The following is a 23,885-nucleotide window of genomic DNA, read 5'->3' on the forward strand; positions in this document are numbered from 1 at the left end:
CATGTCCCTTCCTTTCTTACCACCAAACAGGTTTTCCCAAACTGAGTCTCTTCAGAAGTTTCAGACTATAATTCTCAGTGCTCCTGACCATGACCAGGACTGCCTGCAGCTGCAGTTGATGGGAGCTGAAGTCCAAAACAACTGGAGGACACCAAGTTGGGAAAGGTGGCTTCAGAGGAACAGCACACTTCCAACTGGACCCAATGGCAAACTTTGCCCTGCTTTCTATCCCCACTGTTAGGACAGGGATGGGGAAGATGCAGCTCTCAGATATTGCTGGACCGCAACTCCCAACGTCCCTCATCAAGGGCTAGGCTGACTGGGGAGCTGATGGGAGCTGCCATCAAAAAACAACAACCAGAGGCCCATGTGTTCCCCATTCTGGCTTACAAGCATTGCACAGCAGGTTAATCGGCTGCTCTGAGAACATGCATCCCACCAACCTCCTGCAAGCGAGCGGAGCTGTGAGCGCTGCTGACCTGTCAGGGACACAATCTGCCCTCCGGCTGTGCCTGGGAATCGGAAGACTGCCTGCTGAGCCTGCTGCAGCTGTCCAGGTGTCCCTGCGCCTGCCACCTGGCCCTGCTGACCGGAGAGGGCCAGCGAGTGTGGCTGTAACTGAGTGAGAGGAATGGTAGGGGTCCCGGGAGGGAGTGGAGCACCTGCTGGAAGGAGGGAGAAAAAAGGGCTTTCATCAGGGCCAACTCTTTTTAAAAACCTCCTTCAGCCACCGCCATCGCCACCCTCCCCTCGCTTCAGCTACATTTTCTCCCAGTCTCTGAGCAGTACACCTTCACGGGAGGAAGAAGAGGGAAAGGACTCTGCCCTGGCTCCACATCCCATTTCCAAACTCTACAATCCTCACATCCAGGAGTGCCAAGAAGGGAATGGCAACTGATGAGGCCTAGGAAGTTCTCCTCTTCCCAATGGGAGTCACAGGGCAGACAACAACAGGGACAGCTTCCCAGGAACATTGTGCATCGCTGGAACTCACAACTCAATAAGCCTTCTGGACACGCTCCCTTCAGAACCAATCACCCTCAGGAGAAGGCAGATCCTGCCCTCCAGCCATGCTCCCTACAGAACCAGTCACATCCAAGGAAGGCAACTTCAGCATTCCAACCCCAGCTGCACACGGATTTGGCGTGCCCACAGTAAACGTGCAAGAATCCACAGGGAGAAGCTGGCAATGCCTCCGTCGGCAAGAGGGGGAAACTGACCTGACATGAGGGTGAAGCCGGTGGGGATCTGCATGAGCCCTCCGGAGGCCACTGCACTGGATCCAGTGGTTTTCAGCACTGTCCCGTTGGCACTGGTGACTGTGTTGGGGCTGACACTGGCAGAGACGGGCGCTAGGTAGTTGGTGATGGGGAACGAGGGGCCACTGCTGACCTGCATGGAGGTGGAGGTTGTGGGAGCGGTCTGCATGGTCGACGTCGTCCCCGGCAGGTTGGTGACCGTGAAGGCAGGCTTGAGTGAGTCCTGAAAAAGAAGGGGAAGTGAGAAGAGTGCCAAGCCAAACATCAGGCCCACTGTACAAAGCCAGAACACAGCCTTTCCCTTCTCACCCTCCTATCATATTCCGGATTCAGAGGAAAATAAAAAGACAGTTAGAAGCTCCTAAACCAGGGGTGTGATACCTGTTGTTGAACTGGAGTTCCCATCATCCCATTCATTGTTGACTGGGACTGAGGGGAGTCCGACAGGTTTTGTTCCCCACCCCTGTCCTAAACCTAGAGTACCAAGACACTATTTATTTTATTAAAATATTGCTAACTTGCCCTTCGTCCTTGCAGACACCATGGTGGCACACACACACAATTAAAATTACACAAAATACAGCTTAAAAGAAAAGAGCAAATCTTCATAATCAAAACCAGGCAGGCTGGAAAGACAACAGAAGAGGAAAAAACCAACCAGTTCAAAGGCCTGGGTAAACATAAAGGGTTTCAGCTGCCACTGAAACATTGGCGGTCTTGATGCCAGTCCAGCCTCCATGAGGCCAGTCCACCGTTTCTGATACTTCCCACCACCATAGTCCTACTGGTAGCCCAAGTTGCCTAAAATCACTATCAATGAAGGAGGTATTTGGCATAAGCAACAGAGATCAAGAGGAGTAATTCCAAGCAACCAGGTGCCGGTATGAGTAAGATCAAGCTCTCAAAGGCTGGAGAGGCAGCAAATGCCAAGAGCAGACAGAACAGGTAGGTGAGGAACAGAAGAAGTCTGGAAGAGCAGAAGGGCAGGTTGCTGCAGTTTCCCTTCAGTGACAAGTTAACCACATGGAGGGTGCGCAGCAGGATTTGGAGCAAAATAGCAAGCGTGACATGGGATTGGCTCCCTGGGATCACCTGATTTCCAGAACAACGAGGATTCTGGTCTGTGCTGTTTGTATCCTGGCTTGCTGCTCCTTCCTCCAAACCATGACCCTGTTGGCAAAGTAGTAGCAGATCACTGCTGATGAATAGACTGGGGCCAAGTATTTGAGATTTAAACCAATCAAATCCTAGCTGTGATATTACCCAGCAACTAGCTGCATTCCCCAAACTGAACAGGAACAACCCCTCGAACAGCCTTTGTCTAGGCTACTGGTATTGCTGCCCACTCACAGTAACGCCCTGTTCGAGCATTTCAAAAACTGAAGCTGAACTTCAGATTGAGAGGATTCAGAAGCAAACCCCCCAAGTTTGGGACACACACATAGACAGAAGCACATGATAAGGCGAGCCCAGCATGCTGTTGACTCCTGCCTGGTACAGCTCCTGTCCCTTTCCCACTCAAGCTTACCTGGTGGCACCACTGTGCAGGAATCTCACCAGAGCTTCTACTAGGTCCTAGGGAAAGGGTGCAGGACCCCACGCCCAGAGCCAAATCCAGCTGTGTGGTGGTTTCCCGAGTTTTGGCCATCGTTGCCTATTCTTAAAGGGTGACATGTCTCTGCAGCGCTGGATATCAGAACTAAAATCTGTCTTTTGACCATGCCTAACACTGCAGTGCAGTGCCCAAGAACTGAACCGAAATGCCAAGTGGTCCTCAGGCTGAAAAACCATACCCCTGCCCTAGAGACTGGCACCAAACGCCATCCCTGAAACACGTGTCTTCTGTGAAGCTTTTGCTTTACTCCAGCCCACGTTCTTGGCATAGCTAAGCCTGGGAGCCTGTATGTGGCCAAGGCCATGCTAGGATTCACAGATGGAAACCCTTCCTGGAAGCAAGCTTGACCCATGATCCTTCTTCTTTCTCTCTCTCTCTATGAATTAAGCCCAAGGTCTCCTAAACACATGTCATGATCATCATGATTAAATGATACTCAGAATTACTACTTTGAGAAACTGTGTGCAAGTTGAAAGTGCAAGGATATCAAAACATCTTTACTGTGTTTATTTTTCAATGCTGCCCAATAGCCAAAGCTCCCTAGGTGGCTTACAAACAATCCTTTCAAATATGATATAAAAATTTTCTTCAATTGCAAAATAACAGTTTTGCAAGACAAAGAAACTGGAATTCCTTTGCTTGCAAAGAACTTGCTTTTAGAAATGACTGCGGTACAAAATAAAGCACATTCAGAATACACACAGTAGTAGAAACATGGCAGGGGAAGCAGAAATGCCACAATCAACACCCTTGTGAGCCCTGCTGCCACTTCAGCCGTACAAATGCTTCCATGCCAAGGGTGGAGAAGAAGCAGTTGGTAAGGCTCAAAAACACACCTCTGTCCTCATTCATGTAAAGCCATCTTGAGGCTACAGCAAGGAAAGATGTGGGACTGCTGTTCTGCCCTACTACAGAGGACAGGAAGTCACCTGCAAATAAGAGACCGGTTTGGCAAATGAAAACTCAGTGCAAGTATGCAAAATCTCTACAAGATAGAGAAAAGGATGTGGCCCCAAGAAGACTGCCAAACCTGCCAAACTCAACAGTGCCAAATCTCCTTATGGGCCTAGGATGCTTACACCACAGCAGACACCCAACGCTCTGAACAGATCATCAATAATTTCTATGTACTCCTCATCTGTTGATGTTGTTACCAACCACCCCAGCTTGAACAAGCGTGGCTTTATCTCGGACTTGTCTCTCTTTCATTCTTCATATTCATGTTTATACTCATGGGGCTTCTTTCTTTACAACGCTGTAAAAACCTGTTCTACACCCTGGTCCCCTCTCCACCAGACAGCTGCAAATGTTTCTCCTCAGGTCTTCCATGGTCTCACCTTGGTCCCCTCACGTCTACTCAGCACTCTGCTGCCAAAACCATTCACCAATCATTGCTCAGATCACATGATGCCTCTCCTGAAACCCCGACATGCCTTCATGTCTGTGCCTCGATCCAGCACTCTGTAAGAATGTAAGAAGACAAAGGGTCCATCTAGTCCAGACTTCTGTTCACTCAGTGGCCAACTAGTGGCCCATGGGAAAGAACAAGCAGGACATGAGTGCCTCGACCACCTCCCATTCATGTTCCCCACCAAATGGTGGATGTAGGCATACTACCTCTGATCCTGGAGACGGCATCTAGCCATCGGACGAGTAGCCATTGATAGCCTTCTCCTCCATGAATTGCTTCAATTCCATTTTAAAGTCCTCCAGATTGGCAGTAATCACTGTATTCTGTGGAGGTGAGTTCTTCACAGTGTGAAGAAGTCCTTCCCTTTATCTATCCGAATCTCCCACCATCTTTGTGCAATCATCCATAGCTTTGCTCCTTATCTCTCCACTCTTACACATTCTTGCCCATGACTTTTTTACCCTCCAGTTCTCCCATCCAAAGGCCTCCTCCTTCCTCAGAAGGGTTTGCTGTTCTCCTTCACTTCCCTGTATACTTGGGATGGCCTCCCCATATAAAACTGTCTGGAACTTTTTACAGTACTTCCTTCAGGCCCCTCCAGAAGAACCATCCTTTCCGTAAAGACTTTAGTAGAACACCCCAGTTGTCCACCATGACGCAAAGGATTGTTGTTCCTTTGTCCACCATGACGCAAAGAGCCCTAGAGCAAAAGGCTCTTGGACCCAGTATGGGTCTACAGGGCTCTTTAGGTGGTCATACCTCCTTCCACTGACGAACATTCTCTTGATGGGTTTCCTGGCTTTTGCATGGGTTATTTTCCCATTCTGTGAAAGGTCAAAATGACTCTCCTAAGGTTTAGCTACTGGCAGAAAGACCTGGTATGTTTAGTATTTTGTTTCCACCCACCATTATAATATGGCTCCAGAGAGCATCTACAACAATGAATATAGCCCAGCTGAAACAAACTACAGACTGCTTCCTTGTTTACTCTTTCCTCCCATCTTGGATTCTACAGAGTTCCATGCAGATGGGCGATGCCCAATCAATCAATCAATCAATCACCAACCTAGAGCAGGGCCTGCTAAATCGTGGCACCAACCCTCTGCAACACTCACATCTGTGAGCCCTGTCAGGCTCAGTCACAGTAGGGTTTCAGGTACCAGACAAATCCTGCTTCTTGCAAAGAGCTGCTGAGCTAGACCAGCCTTCCCCAAACTGGCTCCCTCCAGATGTTTTGGGCCACAATTCCCAGGATGCCTGATGACTGTCCCTAAAGGCTGGGGCTGATGGGAGTTTAAGTCCAAAATATCTAGAGGACACCAGCGGGTGAGACTGAATGTGCAGTTAATATTCCTGGTTTGTCTTTTGCTCTCTGCTTTGTCTAATCGTAATAGATATTTCAACTATTACTTTTAAGATTGGAGAGCTTTTCTTTGCTGCATATTCTATTTTAATTGAACTTATACCTTTCCATTTTTACAAGATAGTCCAAATGCAAAAGCACAGTCTGTACCATTGTACACAAGCAAAACATACTTTGCTTATAAGTGCAGCAAGTTTGTTTTGTAATGAAAACCAGTGCAGTGCAGTGCAGTGCAGTGATTATGGTGTTAGACTGGGACTCAGCAGGTCCAGGTTCTAGTCCTCACTTAGTCTTGAAGCTCATTGGACAACTTTGGGCCAGTCACTGATTCTCAGCCTAACCTACCTCACAAGGTTGTTGTGAGGAAAAGAGAGGGGGGTGAGAGAGGTTCATGCATGCCTCCATGGAAGAAAGGCAGGAGCGGGGTGGGGACATATACTGCATGTGAGGACATTTCAACAGCCACCCACTGTGGGATTCTGGCCCGTGAGGACTTGCTCATCCAGCAGCATGGGTCCAGGCCAGGTTAGCAATCACCACATCAGAATCCCCAAGAAAGCATCTTACTATTCTTCACCAGGTAAATAGCAGCCATCCACATACATGTGAGAAAATAAGGGGGTCCTCAGCACCATTCTGGGGAGGAGGGCTGGTTTCAGTCCCTCAATCCCCAGGGCACTCCAAACACTGAGAATTAACCCCGTTTCTTCTGCATAGCCCCACCCTCTTCAAGCACTAGAGTGAGACCAAATGCAGGGAACCACGGTGTCTTTAAACGTATGCAGAAGCCGCACTCTCCAAAGAGGGCCCAACTGGAGTGTGAGCTGCCCCTTGGGGCCGAGACGTTCAGCCTGCATCTCCGCAACTGGAAAGGGTTAACCCTCCTTGTGTTGCCAGTGCTCTTGGCCGCCCCACTGCAGATTGGCAAGTCCAGTGCTCCCATGTGCTTCTCCAGGCTCCTGACCTGACAGGCTGCCAAAAGCAAGGAATTCACAGCTCGGCTAACATCTAAAAAAGGAAAGGCAGCCCATTTTGGAGAGGGACAGCCAATCCAGAGCACCCTTCCCTGCTGCATCGAGGGGGGTGGGGGAGAAGAGCAGGGGAGGGCTGGCCGGCAGACGCCTGCCCGAGTCCTCTCCAGCCCTGGCACCAAGATCTGCGTAGATGGAATTAGGTGGAACATGTGACCAGGGTACATTAGTCAGACAAATCAACTTTCCATTATCTCAGCTGCAGCTACCTCCTTCCCACTAAGCAATGGCAGACCTCTTACCCACCATGGGCATGCCACTGCCAGAATAGAGGGCACAACGGCCTGTCTGGGAAAAGGGGGAAAGCAGGTGACTGTTGGGTGTATGTACACTAATCCTCATGCATAGGAGGTAAGGTGGAAACAGCTCATAGCCGAACCAGGCTGAAGCTGCAGATGTAGCAGGAGCATGGCATCAGAACTGCACAGGACAAGTCTTCTAACAATTGTATATTCATCCCCCTGCCCCTTCCGCCAAGGTCCTCGGGGTTGTGCCCACACTCTCCCACTCCTGTTTTACACTCACAACAATCCTGTGAAGTAGGTCAGTCTGGGAGAGTGACTGGACTTAGGTGACCTAGTGTGGGTCACACCTGAGCAGGGATTTGGACTCAGGTTGCCCTGTTCCTAGTTTAGCCTTCCCTGACCCAGAACCTTCCATGTGCACTGGATACAACTTCCACTAATTCTAGCCTGAATGGCCATGGAATTATAGTCCAGGACTGTTGGACAATATCTGGTCAGGAACAAGTAACTAGTCCCAAACTCTAGCCGCTAAATACATTTCCTATCACTCCACTGAGTATGAAGTTGATAGGTTCTGAGTCATCCAACCAATCTCATGCGAGGGATAGGCAAATAATTCACTAAAAGTTGGTATGGTGAACTGGTTAAGGGCACTGGACTGGGTCTCAGGAGATCTGGGTTCTAGTTCCTCCTCAGGCATAAGGCTCACTGGGTGACACTGGGCCAGTGACGGCTTTTCAGCCTAACCTACCTCACAGGGTTGTTCTGAGGATAAAATGTAAAGAACCACCTGGTAAGCTGCTTTGGCTTCCTTGCAGGAAGAAGGAAGGAAGGATATAAATGTATTGTAATAAAATAATAGTACTTGGCTTGTCCTGCAAAACCTCAAAGTAGTCACTCACCTAGGATAAAAAAGCATTATCCTCAGGCACTTAAGAAGGGAGACCTACAAAGAAACAGCTATCTTCTTTCTTTTTAAGAACAAAACCCCCAAAAATGCAACAGATGGACTAGTATTTGCTTTTAAAAACAGTTTCTCACAACATGGCCCCCTCTAGCTGTGTTAGACAACTCCCATCATCCCCAAACATTAGACATAGTGGCAGTGGATGACCAGAATTGCAATCTTAAACATTTGGAAGGAACCAGGCTAGGAAGGCCAGACTAGCTGTTCTTTGTACGGCTGGTACAGCACCATGCCTTCATGGGCCCCATCTCCTTCCCCAGAGTGCAAGCATGCATTAGCTGCTGCTCTCCCTTCTTGGCATCACACCACATGCAAAGCTACTCTAATCCAACTCCACAGGTGACGGACTCATTACAATTCCCACCCAGAGAGTCAGGATGAGGCAACCTTATCTTTGGTGCCAAAACCACGTGGTGACCGAAGGGCCACTGGGGAGCATAAGGAGAGAGCCGGGGCATTTATTTCCTCAGAATGTGCAAGGGACCGAGAATGTCCGCCTTTCACCATATGCATCTCCAGAAAGGACGAAAACATGCACTCAATTGAGTGGGATGACCAGTATGTGACTCAAGATTCAGGGGGGCAGGGCGCTGTGGTCATCAGCAAGGCCCACGTTTCCCATGCAGAAGGGCCCAGTTTCAGTTCACATCTTCTCCACGCAGGACTAGGAAAGCATCTGGCCTGCAACGATGGGGAGCTGCTACCAGTCAGGGTCAATGATATATTTGGACCAATCGGTGGCTTGAGTCAGTACATGCACAGGCCCCAGGAGAATGGAAGTGCATGGCAGAGGCAACATCGGCCAATACAAGTGGCCAACAAAGGAAGTGCTCTAGGGAGCAGAACCCCACTGCACTCAGCCTGCACCTGCATCATAACTTTAAAAAGCTAAGCAGCAGACCCTCCTCTGCAGGGGATGGAGAGGAGAAGCCCTGTCACTGGATACCTTTACCATAAGTCAGGGCGAGCAGAAATTGAGCCTCTCTCCCAACCCCGATGCATGTGGCCAGGAAAGGTGCAATGTAGCAGCAATCAAAATTTTTTAAAATTTTTATTTAAAATACATTGTGCTGCATCAAAATGTGACAGTTTACAATAGCTGAAAATGCAACATCCAGATTAAACATTACTGAGGATTAGAGGTTAAAAAGGTAAGTAATAACACTTAGAAAGCCTAAGCAATCAGGGCTGCCCCACATTGGTCAGTAAAGTCTCTTGAGTTTTGAAAGGCTCTCAGGGAGGTTTACATATCAATAAAAACAAGAGAGACCCTGCCCTCTGGCTTACAATCTAAAATGACATGTTACCAAATGATAAAGGAATAGAGAAGGAAAACAAGAGAACCCAAGCCATGACTCTTAATGTTACTTTCAACACAGCTGTCACACCGCTGTCAGTCTTCTTTTCATGACCAAAGGAAGCTGGTTTCTCAGCTGAGCCAATGAAATGGTCCTGCTACCTGTCTCTTCCTCTTCTGCAGCCCACTGGAAGGTCTGCTGGAAAGCAGTTGGAGGAAGAGGCTTCTTGAAGATGGTTTTCCAGAGCTGGGGTGTCACAGAAGAAAAGCCCTCCCTTCTGCATCTTGCAGACTCCAGGCATTTTGGCCTACAATTGCCATTATCTTTCTCCACTGGATGTGTTGGCTAGGACGGATGGAAGTTGTAGGCCAAAACATCTGAGGGCCACAAGTTGGTTGATATCAATTAGACAGGAGTGGTGCTCTGAGGATGACAATGGAACTTGACCTTAACAGCATGGCCAAGATGCTATGATATGAAAGCAAGTCCTCCATCAAATGCTTGGGGGTCCAAAACCATTTGGGGCTTTAAAGGTCAGTACCTGCACTTCTGTGCTCTTTAGAAAGCCAGATACTGAAGATGAAACTCAAATACTTTGGCCACCTAATGAGAAGGAAGGACTCCCTGGAGAAGACCCTGCTGCTGGGAACAATTAACAGCAAAAGGAGAAGGGGATGGCAGAGGATGAGGTGGTTAGATGGAGTCACTGGGCAGTGGATGTGGGCTTGGATGGACTCTGAGGGATGATGGAGGACACGAGAGCCTGGAGGAATGTTACCCATGGGGTCGTGATGGGTTGGGCATGACTTTGCGACTAAACAACCCACACTTCTGAACTGTGCTTGAAAGGGGATATGAAGTTCTTTTAAAACTTGTGAGAGATGGACTGAATGAGGACCCAGTCAAAACTCTGGCAGCTGCTTCCTATACCCACCTTCCCCAACCTGCCGCCCTCTGGATGTGTTTGACTACAACTCCAGTATCCACCTAGCGTAACACATTGCAGTAATCCAAAAAGGGGGTCATGGAAAAACAGACGGTCAAAGCTGTGGCCAGACTATCCAGAAGCAGCAACCCAGCCAAGCCAACCTGGGCAGACATGCAGCATTCATGTTAACATGAAAGCTGCCCATTTGAACCTACAAGCCTGGAGCTTGAATCTGTTAAATCTTCAAGGTGCAACCTTGGATTCCTGCATTGTACCCACTGTCAGCCCTACTTCATTGGACCTACTTACAGCAGTATTTATTATTAGCATAAATAGAACTTAAGCTATACTAACACTGGAGCAACTACTTCAGCCTTCCCCAGCCAGTTTCCCTGATGTGCTGCACTATAACTCCCATCACAGCCATGCTGGTATGAAATGATGGGAGTTGTCATCCACCACATCTGGTGAGAACCAAATTAGGGACAGAACTTTTAGCTAGCATTCCCTAGCCCACTTTCTGCTTGTTGTATTTTAGTCACAAAAGCTTTGTGTGACTGGGGACTTCCATAAAAGGGTGCAGTTTTTGTGCAATTGCCCTGCCTCATAAGAGTTCAGAAGGGAATCCAGATGATGATGGCGGTGTGCAACCCTCTTCTGTTTTCTCACCACTCCTTCCATTCTTTTGCTCACCACAGATAAGGAGGGATGGCTGCACCCTTCCTTCTGACAGGCAGCATTCAGCACCCTCCATCTGGAAACACCTAGTATCTATTTGAGCAGGCTTCCTTCATTTAGGATCGTCTGACTGTGAAGAGAAGTTGGCATCCATATGGCTCCCAATGCCACAACTTGTGGACTGCACCATACTATTTACATGCATATTTCTGCTTCACCTTAAAAAAATCCTATTCATTAGCACAGAAACAACAGTTACTCATTTCATTTTGGTGGTGTTCCGCTAAAACACCTGTTTTTGTGCAACTCCCCCTTTTAAGAGGTCGTTGAGGCCCCATCAGTGTGGGTGTTCAATGATAGGCTGGATGTCCACATGGTGGGCATGTCGTGAGCGGAGCCGGCTGGTGCCGGAGGTCAGACTAGATGGCCCGGGAGACCCCTTCTGACTCGCTCTGTTTCTAGGTTTCTAATGATGGGGGAGCAAGGCTACACAAACAGTAGTCATTCATGCCTCCAGGCTGACCAGAGTGAGGAGACAGAGGTGAAAAAGCAGAATGAAACTGTGAATGAGGAGAGGGAGGGACGTGGAGCAAGCATGCTTAAGGTAAGAAGAACTGCTCAGACAGACCACCTAAGAATGCCAGATTGCTATCACAGAGGTTCCCATCTGGTAAGTTAGCTTCCTGTCACTCTTGTGTTTACTTAAGGAGACATTATAGTTTAACTTCCCCTCCCTACAAACACTCCTCAATGCACAGAAAGCAGGCAAAGTTACAAGAAGACATGTGACCTAGTGTGAAGATAAGCCAATCCTATTAATAAAAGCAGTGAATCATGTGAAAAAGAATTGGTTTAACAATACCCCAAGGCTCCTGGCTCTTGGTCAGTAAGATTTCATAGACTACCCTCACTCCCCAAGAACCTCAGAACAAGGGCAAGTAGCAAGAAACAGATCTTCTCTTCTTGCTACAGTGGAAATGTTAAGAACGGGACAGAAAAATGGCTGGAATGTTCTACCTTTGGGAAACATCAGGCATTAATACAGGTGCAAAAAAAGTACCAGATGTCATTCCTCCAGACAATAGAATACAGTACACTTTCTCCAAATTCCAAAGCCTTTAAACCTTAAGAGAGAAGGACATATATTCCCTTCCCCATCTTGGATAATAGATCAAGTTTAGAAGAAATATTCTTCCTCTTCGGCAATTTCAATTTTTTCTCCTTTCATCTGGGCACCGTATAGCCAGTGTACAGCACTAAAGATTTCCTAATTCATCTTATGAACCACTTCATAAGTGGTTCATAAGTGCACATTTATAAAGTGCACATTTAAAAATACTGCATGCAAGTCCATTAGTGTATGTGTGGTCATTTCCTTGCATAGAATGCTGCAGGTCATTCCATAAGCCAGAAGCTGCTTCCTTGGAATTGCTTAAGATTATTTGTCCATCTAGTCCAGTATTACGTACACTCTCCAGGCTCTTAGGCAGAAAGGCATTTCCCATAATCTGATCCTTTTTACTGGAGATATCACAAACTGAACTGGAAAATTCTGCAGATGCAACTGGACAGCCATCTGAGAGGGATGGTTTAACTTGATGTCCTGCACGGAGCAGTGGGTTTGACCTGTTGGCCTTCTGGCCCCTTCCAACTATACTATGCTATGATTCCATGACTTACTGTCCTCTACTGCCCTCCCTGCACATTCAGAACTTTACATTCCTGGAGAAAACCAGATCTTGCAGGTCACTATTTTACCCTTTATTTTACTATTTTAGGAGCATCCCCACCGCCTTTCCTCCATTCCTGAAATGCTCACCTAGAGTCACTCCACTTACTTGATGGCCAAGATTTGCTCAGAGACCTTCAGTAATTCATTCTTCCCTTCAACGCACATCCTTCCTTGGCACACATTAGATCTCACCATTTATTTATTATATTTTAGAACTTTATAATATTTTCAGCACAGATATTATATAAACCTAGTAATGTTAAATGAAACGCATTTCAAGCACCCAAGAAGAGCCAGCCCTCCTTAGAACTCTCCTCTGGAAGCTGTTTAGACTTCGCCTTTCATCAGTGCAGGCTCTCCATGACAGTGGACAGCAGCAGGACGGAAAGCAGTAGCATGCCTGACTGCAGCCCCATGGGATGCCGTTTCTTGCTGGATTCTCCACCCTTTGGCTGATGATAACGTGCACCTGGGACACCACGGGAACTCTGCCTGACTGGCAGGAATCACATGGCAAGTCACACTCAACAGTTCAGGCACTTTCTCCAAAGGCAGCCTTGCCCAACAAATTCCAGCTGCCCTGGAATAAAGCTCCCATCACACCCAGTCAGCATGGGCATTGGTTCCATTACACTTTGTGTGGGGAGAATTATCATCACCCGCAAACAGTTTTCACAGGAATAAGCTGATTTCAAGAGCGAAATGTGTCAAGGGAAGGCCGTTGCCTGCAAAACATGGAACTGCACGGAAAGCTTAATCATTCTGCGGAGAAAGGAACTGGAAGGAAAGCTGTTCAAGTCCATCCATTTGATTGATGGCTGGTTTAGAAGAATATAACCCCAGCAGAGGGGCTGCTGAAAAGGACCTATCCATGCAAGCGCTGAGTAAAGCAGGCTTAACTTATAAAACAAGGGTGATGAGCCTGTAACCCTCCAAATGATGTTGATCGACAACTCACATCACCACTGACCATACTGGCTGGGGTTAATGGGGTTGGAAGTTCAATATCCGGCGATCCACAGGTTCACCACCCCCATTTTCAAATCTGTGTACCCCATTCATTGACCAACCTGGGGACCCAAGATGCTGCATGGGGGTTAAATGCCTTTTAAATGCTGCACATGCCACAAGAAGTGCCAAGTGCTTTCTGGCAGCCCCCGGATGGCATCTGTCACATTCAGATTTGCTCCACTGTAACGCTGCTTTAGAGGGTGCCATTCTGATTGGGTCAGCCCCAGAAAGAAGCCACTTGGGCTCAGAAATGAGCTTCCAGGTTCCACTGCAATGTCTGGACTGTGGAGCAAGAGGCTAAAAAGAGAACTTCAGAAAAGGGAACAGATCCAGACATGTATCCAAAGGAGGAAAGAATGAGGCAGAGAGAGCAATTTCATGAGTACTTTGAACCCCTTGCATGGTAGCTATTATACACAGATGGGCTGAATGTGCCTGCAAACTGGCAGCCTGTTAACATTTCCCATTTCCTCTCCAGCCTCACAGCAGGCAGCCCAAGAAATCATGCACGGGGAGCGCAATGTTCTACTGGGGAAGCTATTCAAGCACTTCCCTGTGTCAAAACATGATGTCAGGTTATGCAGGTTGAGAAAAGGAATTCTTACAGCATTCTTGGAAGGAAGGTAGAGGTCGTTTGTAAGAAACACATAGCTTTTTATCAGTTCTCTGGGAGAGGTAGAAAACATAGCTCATATTATGTATTGCACTACCCTTTGTATCCAAAACCCAAAGGGGAGGCTCTGGGTCTAGATTTTAGCATTCTTGCCGGGTAAAAGTATCTATGATAAGATTTACTTGTTACTGATATCATGATCTCTCTGTTTCATATAAAACAGCTTATTTATTTTTTTCCTAAGACAGCAAAGCTCAGTCACACTGTCATTCCCAAACGCGGATGCTGTTGACTGCACCGGTGATATGTTAACTTAATTTATGTTTGTTATTACATGAAGTTGTAAGCCCCACTATTTTGCAATAAAGTGTTTTAGTTTGACCTGAGGTTAAGAAAAGGAGACAACAGGAACAGATAACTAGAAGGGTAGAGATAAGACAGGCCAATACAAGACAGTGCCCCACAGCCCTAAGGGAACTGGCCCCTCTCCCACAGCTGCCACAGGGCATTCCAGCTCCTTAGAGATGTCCCATTTGTCTGGGAATGAGTGGCACATGAAGAGACCCAGACAACCAACAGCCTTGCAGGTTAGGAGGGGGTCAACAGATTCATCCATCAAGAATGTAGCCACACATACACACACACACACACACCCATAAAGGTATTCTCAAAAAGGCTTCAGCCAGCCTTCCCTCAGAATAAGGAAGCACACAGCCTTGGCTGCGCCCAAAGACAGCACCTTCATGATTCAGAGTCCCAGTGGGAAAAGCAGCCTGGAAAGTAATATTCCATCCTACTCCAAAGTTAAAGATTAAGTTTCTTGTCTACTACAACAATTCATTGCGCTAAGGTCCCCGCTAGGCCTAAATCTGTTGAAGCTGTCTGTTGTGAAAGGGCTTAACTTAACACTTTCTGTAAAGCACAGCAACAAAATATCCTGTGTCACTGGGAGAATTAAGGGTTTAACAGCACACCAAGAGCTAGATCCATCAAGGAACGTGACAGACATTGCGTGGCTGCCTCAATCATGGTCACACAATTTACCAAGCACACTTATATCTCTTCAGACACCTCTGAACTGAAGAGTTATATTCTCCTGAGGGGCATACCGCTTCTGAAAGATGGGAGGTTTCCTCTTATAAACTACCCTTCCCCAAGGTGAGACCCCCTTCAGTTTTGTTGGACTAAAACTCCCATCATCCCAAAGAAATGACAGGAATTTCAGTCCAACCTTCCTAGAGGCACCAAGTTGGAGAAGGCAATATATTCCAACAGAAAATTTACTTTGAGTGCCAAGCATTATGTTGCCCTCACACCGCCAACCTCACACAAGAAGTTGGCTTGGAGGAGCAAAGCAGGAGACAGACCACAACACAAAACACAACACAAGGACCAAGCAAATTCTATCATGGAGTGCTAACTGCTGAGGGGCAGGGGGCAGAAGAGAAAACCAGCTCAGGGGAATGAAATGGAGTATCACAGAGGAGGGTGTGGCTAGCAAGCACACGGAACAACACCCCACACTGCAATACTAGTCAGACCCTTCATTTATCTACTCCATGGGTCCTCAAACTACGGCCTGCAGGCCGGATTCAGACCACCATGCCCATTTATCTGCCCGCCTTTTAATTATGTGAGCCTGGGGCAGCCAGGCCGGGGGGGGGGGGGGAGCTGGTCCTGTACCTGCCCCGCTGCCCCCACCTCGCCTTGCCCACACCTGCCACCACCTCCTTTCAACTGGCCCCCTGTTGAAAAAGTTTGAGGACCCCTGATCTACTCCAATATTGTCAACCCTGACTGGCAGTGAGTCTCCAGCATGTCAGGCAGGAATATTTCTGGCCCTATCTAGAAAGGTTACAACAGCTAAGATTGTTTGGCTTAGAAAAAAATGCAGGTAAGAGGAGTTCTGACAGAGTGTTCGAAATTATGTATGCTACAGAAAGGGAAGTTTTCTCTCCTCTCATAATACTAGAACCCAAGGTCATCCCATGAAACTCATCGCTGGGAGATTCGAGACAGATACAAGGAAGCACTTCTTTACACAGCACAAAGTTGAACTATGGGATTCACTTCCATGAGGTGTGGATGGCCACCCATTTGGATGGCTTTAAAAGTGGACTGGACAAATTCACCAAGTCTGATGAGCACATGTGACCTCCAGTATCAGAAGCAGCAGGCTTTGTACACCACTTGCTGAGGAACTTGAGTTGGAGGACACTGTTGCACTTGTGGCCTGCTTGTGAAACCCTTGGGTAACTAGCTGGCCACTTCATGAACAGAGTATCAGATGGACCCTCAGTCTGATCCAGCAGGGCTCTTCTTGTGTCCTTATGAGATGCTGGGAATTGAACTTGGTTACATTTCTTGTCTCCTTCAACCATCCAGTTCTATATAATTTTATTTAGCCCTTTATCTTGCAACTTCCTCCAAGCATCATCGGATGACAAATGTAGGGATCTCTTCCTATATTGCCATACCCCTGCTGTTAGGTAGAATAGGTTAAGCAAAAGTGCACAGTCTCTTATATAAAGTCTTCATATTAAAGTGGGGATTTGAACCTGGTTCTCCCCAATTTGGGGCTCATATTTCATTCACCATATTTAATTCAGCTTCACTGGTTCTCAATGCACATATATGTACATACATATACACATGTGTGTTTAAGCATTCTTTAGCTTCTGTTTAATACATAGAATCATTAACCCCACTACCCAGCCATCAGTTACATATTTATAGCTTCTACAATGTAATTAGCTTTGACAGTACAATGTTAAATAAAATAGCATGGGGGGAAATAAAAGGATTGTTCTGATTTAGAAAGAGAAGATAAAGCAAGGAAGACGATTCAGGGTATGTTCTTTAGAATAAGCCCTTTGAAAAAACCTGAAAAGGTCAGCAAATGGCAGGCTACACTTGGTTCCTACTGGAAAATAAGTTTTAAAGTAACTTTACAACATCACTGAGTATTAACATGGCTTTAAGTAATTCTTTAGGACATAATGCCTAATTTCTGCATCCTATATGTGCAGATTTGCACAATTTCTTATTTTTCTTAATTTTGCTAATATTACAGGCAAAGACACCGAAGTCCCATTCAAGTTACTGAAAATCTTACCAAGAAACTTTTCCGGTTTCTGAGACATCAGTAGAGAATGCTAGCATTCTTTAAAAGTCTTCATAATCTTAAGGGCCAGAAACTTGAGCAGTTGTGCTTGTTGTTTCACATTATTTTAAAACTAATAATTTTTAAAACTAATTTGAACTCTGTGCTGACCAGCACACATTGCACCATTCTGGACTCACAACATTTCCACACAAGCCCTGTTATTATTTTTGCCTGCCAAAACAACCCAAGCTCCTGAGAGAAGCAGTAGGAAAAAACACCAGAAAAGCTAGGCTAGACGAGACCAAGAGTCCACATCAGCTGCCCACAGAAAACCACCAAGCAGGATAGGAGAGCTGTAGCACCCTCCCACCCATGTACCCCAGCAACTGGTGTAAGCAGGCATACTGCCACTGATGCTGGAGGGAGCAAAGCACCATCAGGACTGGTACCCAAGGACAGCCATCTCCTACATGAATTTGTCCTGGTCCCAGCGAGCAGAAGGTCCAGGAAAAGCCCCTACACGCCCCACCAAGAGTATCCATTCTGCCCTGCCCTCAGAACAGCCACTCAAACACTTACTAGCAGATCAAGCACTGAACAGCCTTATCCCACAGCACGAGGAAGGGATGAGAGAAAGCCATCCTCTGCTGCAGAGTTCGTTCTTTGGGGGACACAAGAAAAAAATAACTTTTGAGATCATCCCAAGTGATCTGATGCTATATAAATAGAAGCAGTAGTAATATGCATTTATATAACACTTAAGACAAACGCGTATTCAAAGTACTTTGCATATGCTCTCTCAATGATTCCTTGCAAGCACCCTCTAAAAATAAACCAGCCTTACCTTCCCCAATTTGCAAGCCTTCCAAAGCTTCACACATGACACATGCAAGGCAGGGGTGGGGAACCTGTGGCCTTCCTGGTAGTGCTGAACTACAATTTCCCATCAGCACCAGCCAGCCTGGTCAATGGTCAGGGTGATGGGAGTTGCAGTTCAAATGCAACCTATAGTTAACATACATTTTAAAATATGGGGTCAAATTTGTTAAAGTAGGGAAGGCAAGCTCCCATCAACCCTATTCAGCACTGCCAATAGCAAAGATGATGGGAGTTGCAGTCCAACATCTGATGGGCCAAAAATTGTTTACCATATGTCAAGGAAAAAAGTAACACATCTGCAGAAACACAAAGCTTGTTTTTAATCCCTTCTGCTTCTACAATGAGCACCAGTACTTTATTTGATTTATATCCTACCTTTAAGAACTCAAGGCAGCTTACAACATTCTCCTCTTCCTGCTCTCAATCTTATCCCTGCAACGACAGCCCTGTGAGGTAGGTTGGGCTGAGAGTCTGTGACAGGCCCAAAGTCACCCAGTGGGTTCCATGGCCAAGCAGGGACTAGAACCCCAATATCCCCAGTTCCAGTCCAGCACTCCAACTGTTACAGCACACCAGCTATCTTTCAAACCTTAGAAAAATCCAATGCAGCAGCAAACACATTTCCTCAAAAGCATCCTTTTAATTTAGGCAGCTGAGAGCAACATAAAGGGAAAAGCACCAGTTCAAAATGGGCAGGATTCCGCCAAGGCTGCAATCTTTTGTCATCTCCACTGAGTTGTCAGAAGAAGAGGAAGAGGAAATTCCTCAACACTCCCATGCAGGGTTGATCAAATGCATTTTCTAGGCATCTCAAGTTTATTTTGCTGTGCAATCCAATTCCACATTTGGCCAATCTTGCAAGTCACAGCTATCAAGAAAAAGGAGCTCCACAAACAGGCATTCTAAGTGTCTTGCCATGTAGAGTAGTATAAACTAAAGCCAAAGGGACATAATATCACATTACAAAGTATCTTTTCCTTCAGTTTTCCAAGAATACTCATCTCCTTTTCCTGAAAAGTGAAACCATGTGCAAATATTTTTCTTCTAGCACATTTGGGTCTGCACAATTCTATGCTGCATCGACAGAAGGATGGTATTCATGAAACATATCAGTACCACTCTGGTCTACTTTTAGTCAGAGAGAGTATGCTGTCTAGTTTAAGAATATTTACTGGACTGGACTATGTCCAGAGGAGGGCAGCAAAGATGCAGAAGGCCATGGGGACCAAGCCCTATGAGAAGAGGTTGAATTTTTAGTCTGGAGAGAGAAGTGAGAAAATAGTTACCTTCAAATCAATGAACGGCAGTCACATAGATGGAGCCAATTTGGATTTTGCTGCTCCAGAGAACAAGTACAAATAACAAATCTAATGTCAGCTAAACATCAGGAAGGATGTAGGAGCTATCCAACACTGAAACAGACTGCCTTTGCAAGATGGTAGCATATGCTTTGGTAGAAAGCCTTAGGTAGAAGCTGGCTGTCTAGTTCTCAGGCATTGTGTGTCTGTGGAATTCCAAATTACTAGAGGAAATGGAATAGATTAAGCATGTGTGGCTAGACAGAAGATCTCCAGGTAGCTTTCCTGACCATTGGTAATGTTAGCAGGGGCTTCTAGAGGATGCAGTCCCAAGCATCAGGATTCTACTCCTGAAATAAATGATGTTCCTTCCAACTCTATGATTAAAACTTAGTTGATCCAAAAACCAATGCTGAGAGTTGAATTTAAGTTATTCCTCATTCCAGTGTGTGCGTGATTTTAAAAATAGATGGATTGATCAGCTCCAATCTCTTTCCTTATTATCTTAGAGCTGCTTCTGACATATTAATTGAGCTATATGAAAATTAATATAATGTGCAAAATCAGCACAAAAGTAGGGAAACATGCACGAAACTTGTACATGGGCCTTCTATGCATTTGTAAAGGTAACCAAAAAGCCCCTATAATCCCTGTTTGAATTCATTTCCCTACACAGGAGAGCCTTCAAAGAAAATTATCATCATCTGGAACAGCCACTACACTGGAGAAACAAATGTGAACAGAACTCATACCGCAGCAGGATGCTTTGTGAACTGGATAAAAAATAAAGCTGCGTTTGTTTTTCTCTCAGCGGGAAAGCTAAAGCTGTTAACGTTTCACATAAGGGAAATGGGGCTTGGAAAGGAAAGTTCATCTGAGCCTTCGCTGCTGCAGAATTAGGAGCAGGGGCTGGTGCTTCTAGGGTTAGGGGGCTTGTATGCGCTTTCCTTTAAGACTACATGCCAGTAGACTGTCCCATGTGCTCTGAACACATCAACCAGAAAACAGCACTAGGCCTTCTACTCCTGGCAGTACCGCAGCTCAGACAATTCCAAGATAAACAGTCAGACCGGCCAAGATTGCAAGAAGTCTGCAGGACTGTGCAACTAAACCTACCCCCACCTACTATAGAATCAGACAGCATATACCAGACTGTCCCAACCTGATGCCTTCCAGATGCACTGCTCTACAACTCCTATCATTCCCAGCTACCATTACTAATAGCCATGCTAGCTGGGGACTGCATAATTGCAGTCCAGGGCTAAGGAAAGGCTGGTACACACAGTATATTTTATTTATTCAAAACTTTAATATGCCGTCACCACATGCCTCGGCATCTCAGGATGGCTCACAACACATATAATTAAAAACAATAAAAAAATAACAAATTCCATAAAATATATAAAAACAAAAACAAAAACAAAAAGCGACAGTTAATGATAAAATATTAGTTTTTAAAATAGCAATTAAATAAAAAGATTTTAACCTGGTGCCTTAAAGAATATAAACTCAGTGCCAGGCACACCTCTCCAGGAAATGCATTCCATAATCTGGGCACCACCGCAGAGAAGGCCCTGCTCCGGGTAGTTGTTCTTTTTATCTCCTTTAAAGAGGGCTCCCGGAGCAGAGCCTCTCCCGCAGATCTTAAGGGGCATGAAGGCATGTAAGGGAAGAGCTTTCATTTTATAAAAATGCCATGTCTCTAGTCCTCATTACTGTGGAGAACTGCTTTTAAAAGGATGTGCATACTACTCCTCATGAAGAATTCAGGATCCCGGATGGATCTTTGGAATCCCACCTTTGGGATCTCTGAACTCCTTGTAAACTCATTTCCTTAAAACAAAAATCAACCTCACCCACTCACCCGGGTGGGGGGGGAGAGGGAGGGAAAGATTGAGAGAGAATCTTTAAACTTTCTCCAGATATTGCTTCAGTCACTGTTTTTCAAGTCCAATGCACTTTGTTGAACAGATTCATAGGTAGCACCCATTCTGACAATTACTAAGACAATCCTTCACAACCAAGCACACTTCAAATGTGTTAGACTACAACTCCCATCATCCAACAGCCATGCTGGTCGAGAATGATGGAAGCTCTAATCCAGCATACCTAGAGGGCTCCCAGTTGAGGAAAACTGGTCTAGACTTCCACCCGCTTGACCTATTTCATCTCTCTGGATCTAGAACAAGGTACACCAAGGACAATACAAGGGCAAGATGCCACACCAGCCTCCAGGCAACTGCCTGTGAAGCCCCCATCTCCACTTCCCACTCTCTCTCTCTCCCCTCCATACTTTAGCAGGCGCTGCCCGTTGCCAAGGTGCTGTCTTCTGTTGCTACGTTATTTCTGTGTGCCAAAACACGACTGGTTGAAAATGTTTCCATGACAAGTTGTATGCTTTTGCCCCATAAGTGGGCTTGGGGAAGAAGGGAGAACCAGAGTGAGCTAGCTGAACAAACGTGGTGAGACAAGCCCCGGAAAGACCGGTGCCAGTCCTATCACCACCACAGACTGGCACATGACCCTCACCCTGTGCCACTTTAAACTCTTCAATGTTCTATCACACCGGAGATCACAAGGGAGGAACCTGCCAGCCACATCCAAATGGACATCATCATCCGTTACACTTATATACTGCCCAATAGCTGAAGCTCTCTGGGTAGTTAATAATTTATTTTAAAAAAATACAGAACAAATTCAATAAAAACAGCATAAAATTTAGTACAAGACTTAAAAACAGAAAGTAAAATTCATTTGAACCATCAGACAAATTTGATACATTCAATAAAATAAACTACTGCAGACATACGCCCCTCCCCACCAATGCCATTAAGCACCTCAGCATACAGGCCACTCAACCTGGAGCTGGAAGTTGGCACCAGCTGGGTTCAGTGGGGTGTCCATTGCCTAACTGGAGAGCTGCCACTGAGAAGGCCCTCTTCTTTGCTGCCACCAACTGAACCTCCACCAGAGGAAGCCCTAAGAGGCTAAGCGTACTGTCCAAGCAGAATTGGGTCGGGAGAGTCACCTCAACAGTTGTCACAGCTCCAAGCCAGGTCAATTACTATCAAGTCTTTCCTAGCTACTTTCCTAACTACTGGAGAAGACCCTGATGCTGGGAACGACTGACGGCAAAAGGAGAAGGGGACAGCAGAGATTGAGGTGGCTGGATGGGGTCCCTGGGGAGGTGGGTGTGGGTTTGGGTGGACTCCAGGGGATGGTGGAGGACAGGACAGCCTGGAAGACTGTTGTCCATTGGGTCGGGCATGACTTTGCAACTGAACAGAACAGAAGCTACTTGTCTTAGTTTACTTGCACGAGACAGTGTCAGCATCACTGTGGCATGATCACGGGCCCATCTCCACTGTTCCAGCGTCAAAGTCATTCAGCCTGCCTGGCCCACTGCTTCTCCCACCACGGCAGCATAGTGCCAGCAGGGCACTTCAGCCCTTGCCTGATAGAGTGAGTCTGAGGAAGGGTCACAGCCATGCTGGCTGCCAAGCCATGCTGACAGGAAGGGTAGGCATGGCCGGGCACCTGCTGAGAGCCCACACACCAGCGGGGCCCACTGACAAGTCCTCCTCTTCACCACTGCAGCCAGCTTGTTCCCCATGCCTCTTGTGCAAGCCAAGCATCCATGTGGTAAGGAGCAACGGCATTAGTGCCACCACCGATTTGTTTTGCTGACTTTAGGCAAGTGAGCAGATGCAGTGATGAGAAAGAGAAAGAGAAAGGAGGGGAGCAGCTGCTGACAACGGTGGCAAGATGGTAGGTTCACTGAGGGATCGGACCCCAACCCAGTACCCTCTAGGCATGCTTGTAGCCCAACACATCCAGAGGGTGCTTAGCTGGTGAAAGTGCCTTTAATTTTGCCCTCAGTCATAAAACCCAGCTCTGAAAATGTAGAAAAATTCAGGAAATGGCTCCATAGTAAGGGATGAGCAGAGAGTAAAAGCCTCCTCTCATCCAAAGTAGTTTCACTTAAAGGTCAAGGGTAGCTCTGCTAAGCATGAAAAGCCATATACTTCTAGCTTTTGCAATCAGTCTTCCAAAACAAAAGCCTGGATGCAGAATATGGGTGGAGAGGCAGGGTACGTTGGGTTATGGGCAGGAAGGGTATGTTCTATTCCATATCACATTGTTTATGCTTTTAGCCAGGATTCTTAAAATGTGAGGCAAGAAGCGATCCAGAGCCAGCCTACAACCCACTCCCTCCTTTCATGTGCTGTGTTAATCTGAATCCACACTGCCTCTGAGCACAAATCTATGAATTAAAGTTATTTACATTTACATTGTTATTTACATTGTGGTAGAACTTCAAGATGACATGCAGACAGCAAGATCCCCATTTTAAAAGCACCACAGCAATTAATCATATTCATATTTACTGCTGGTGATCTTCTAAACAGGATATATAGGATATGAGGAAGTGATGCCCACCCACAATGATC

The 23,885-nt window shown here is 46.4% G+C and overlaps 1 protein-coding gene across 7 annotated transcripts in view; it reads right to left on the reverse strand.

The window, feature by feature from the left end:
- SRF (serum response factor) overlaps positions 1–23,885 on the reverse strand; it is a 75,511-nt gene that overhangs the window by 26,078 nt on the left and 25,548 nt on the right. For 5 of the 7 annotated variants that reach the window (XM_044429156.1, XM_044429157.1, XM_044429155.1 and 2 more), the window contains exons 3-5: positions 2,352–2,429; positions 1,221–1,482; positions 480–665 (exon numbers count right to left, since the gene is read on the reverse strand). In XM_044429156.1, the coding sequence (XP_044285091.1) occupies positions 480–665; positions 1,221–1,482; positions 2,352–2,429 (526 nt within the window). The remainder of the gene's footprint in view (positions 1–479; positions 666–1,220; positions 1,483–2,351; positions 2,430–23,885) is intronic. The other 2 variants (XM_044429151.1, XM_044429152.1) reach the window with 2 other exon arrangements.

Source organism: Varanus komodoensis, unplaced genomic scaffold (genome assembly GCF_004798865.1).
Source record: "Varanus komodoensis strain SLA01 unplaced genomic scaffold, ASM479886v1 scaffold2, whole genome shotgun sequence".
In the NCBI taxonomy this organism is placed as follows: Eukaryota; Metazoa; Chordata; class Lepidosauria; order Squamata; family Varanidae; genus Varanus; species Varanus komodoensis.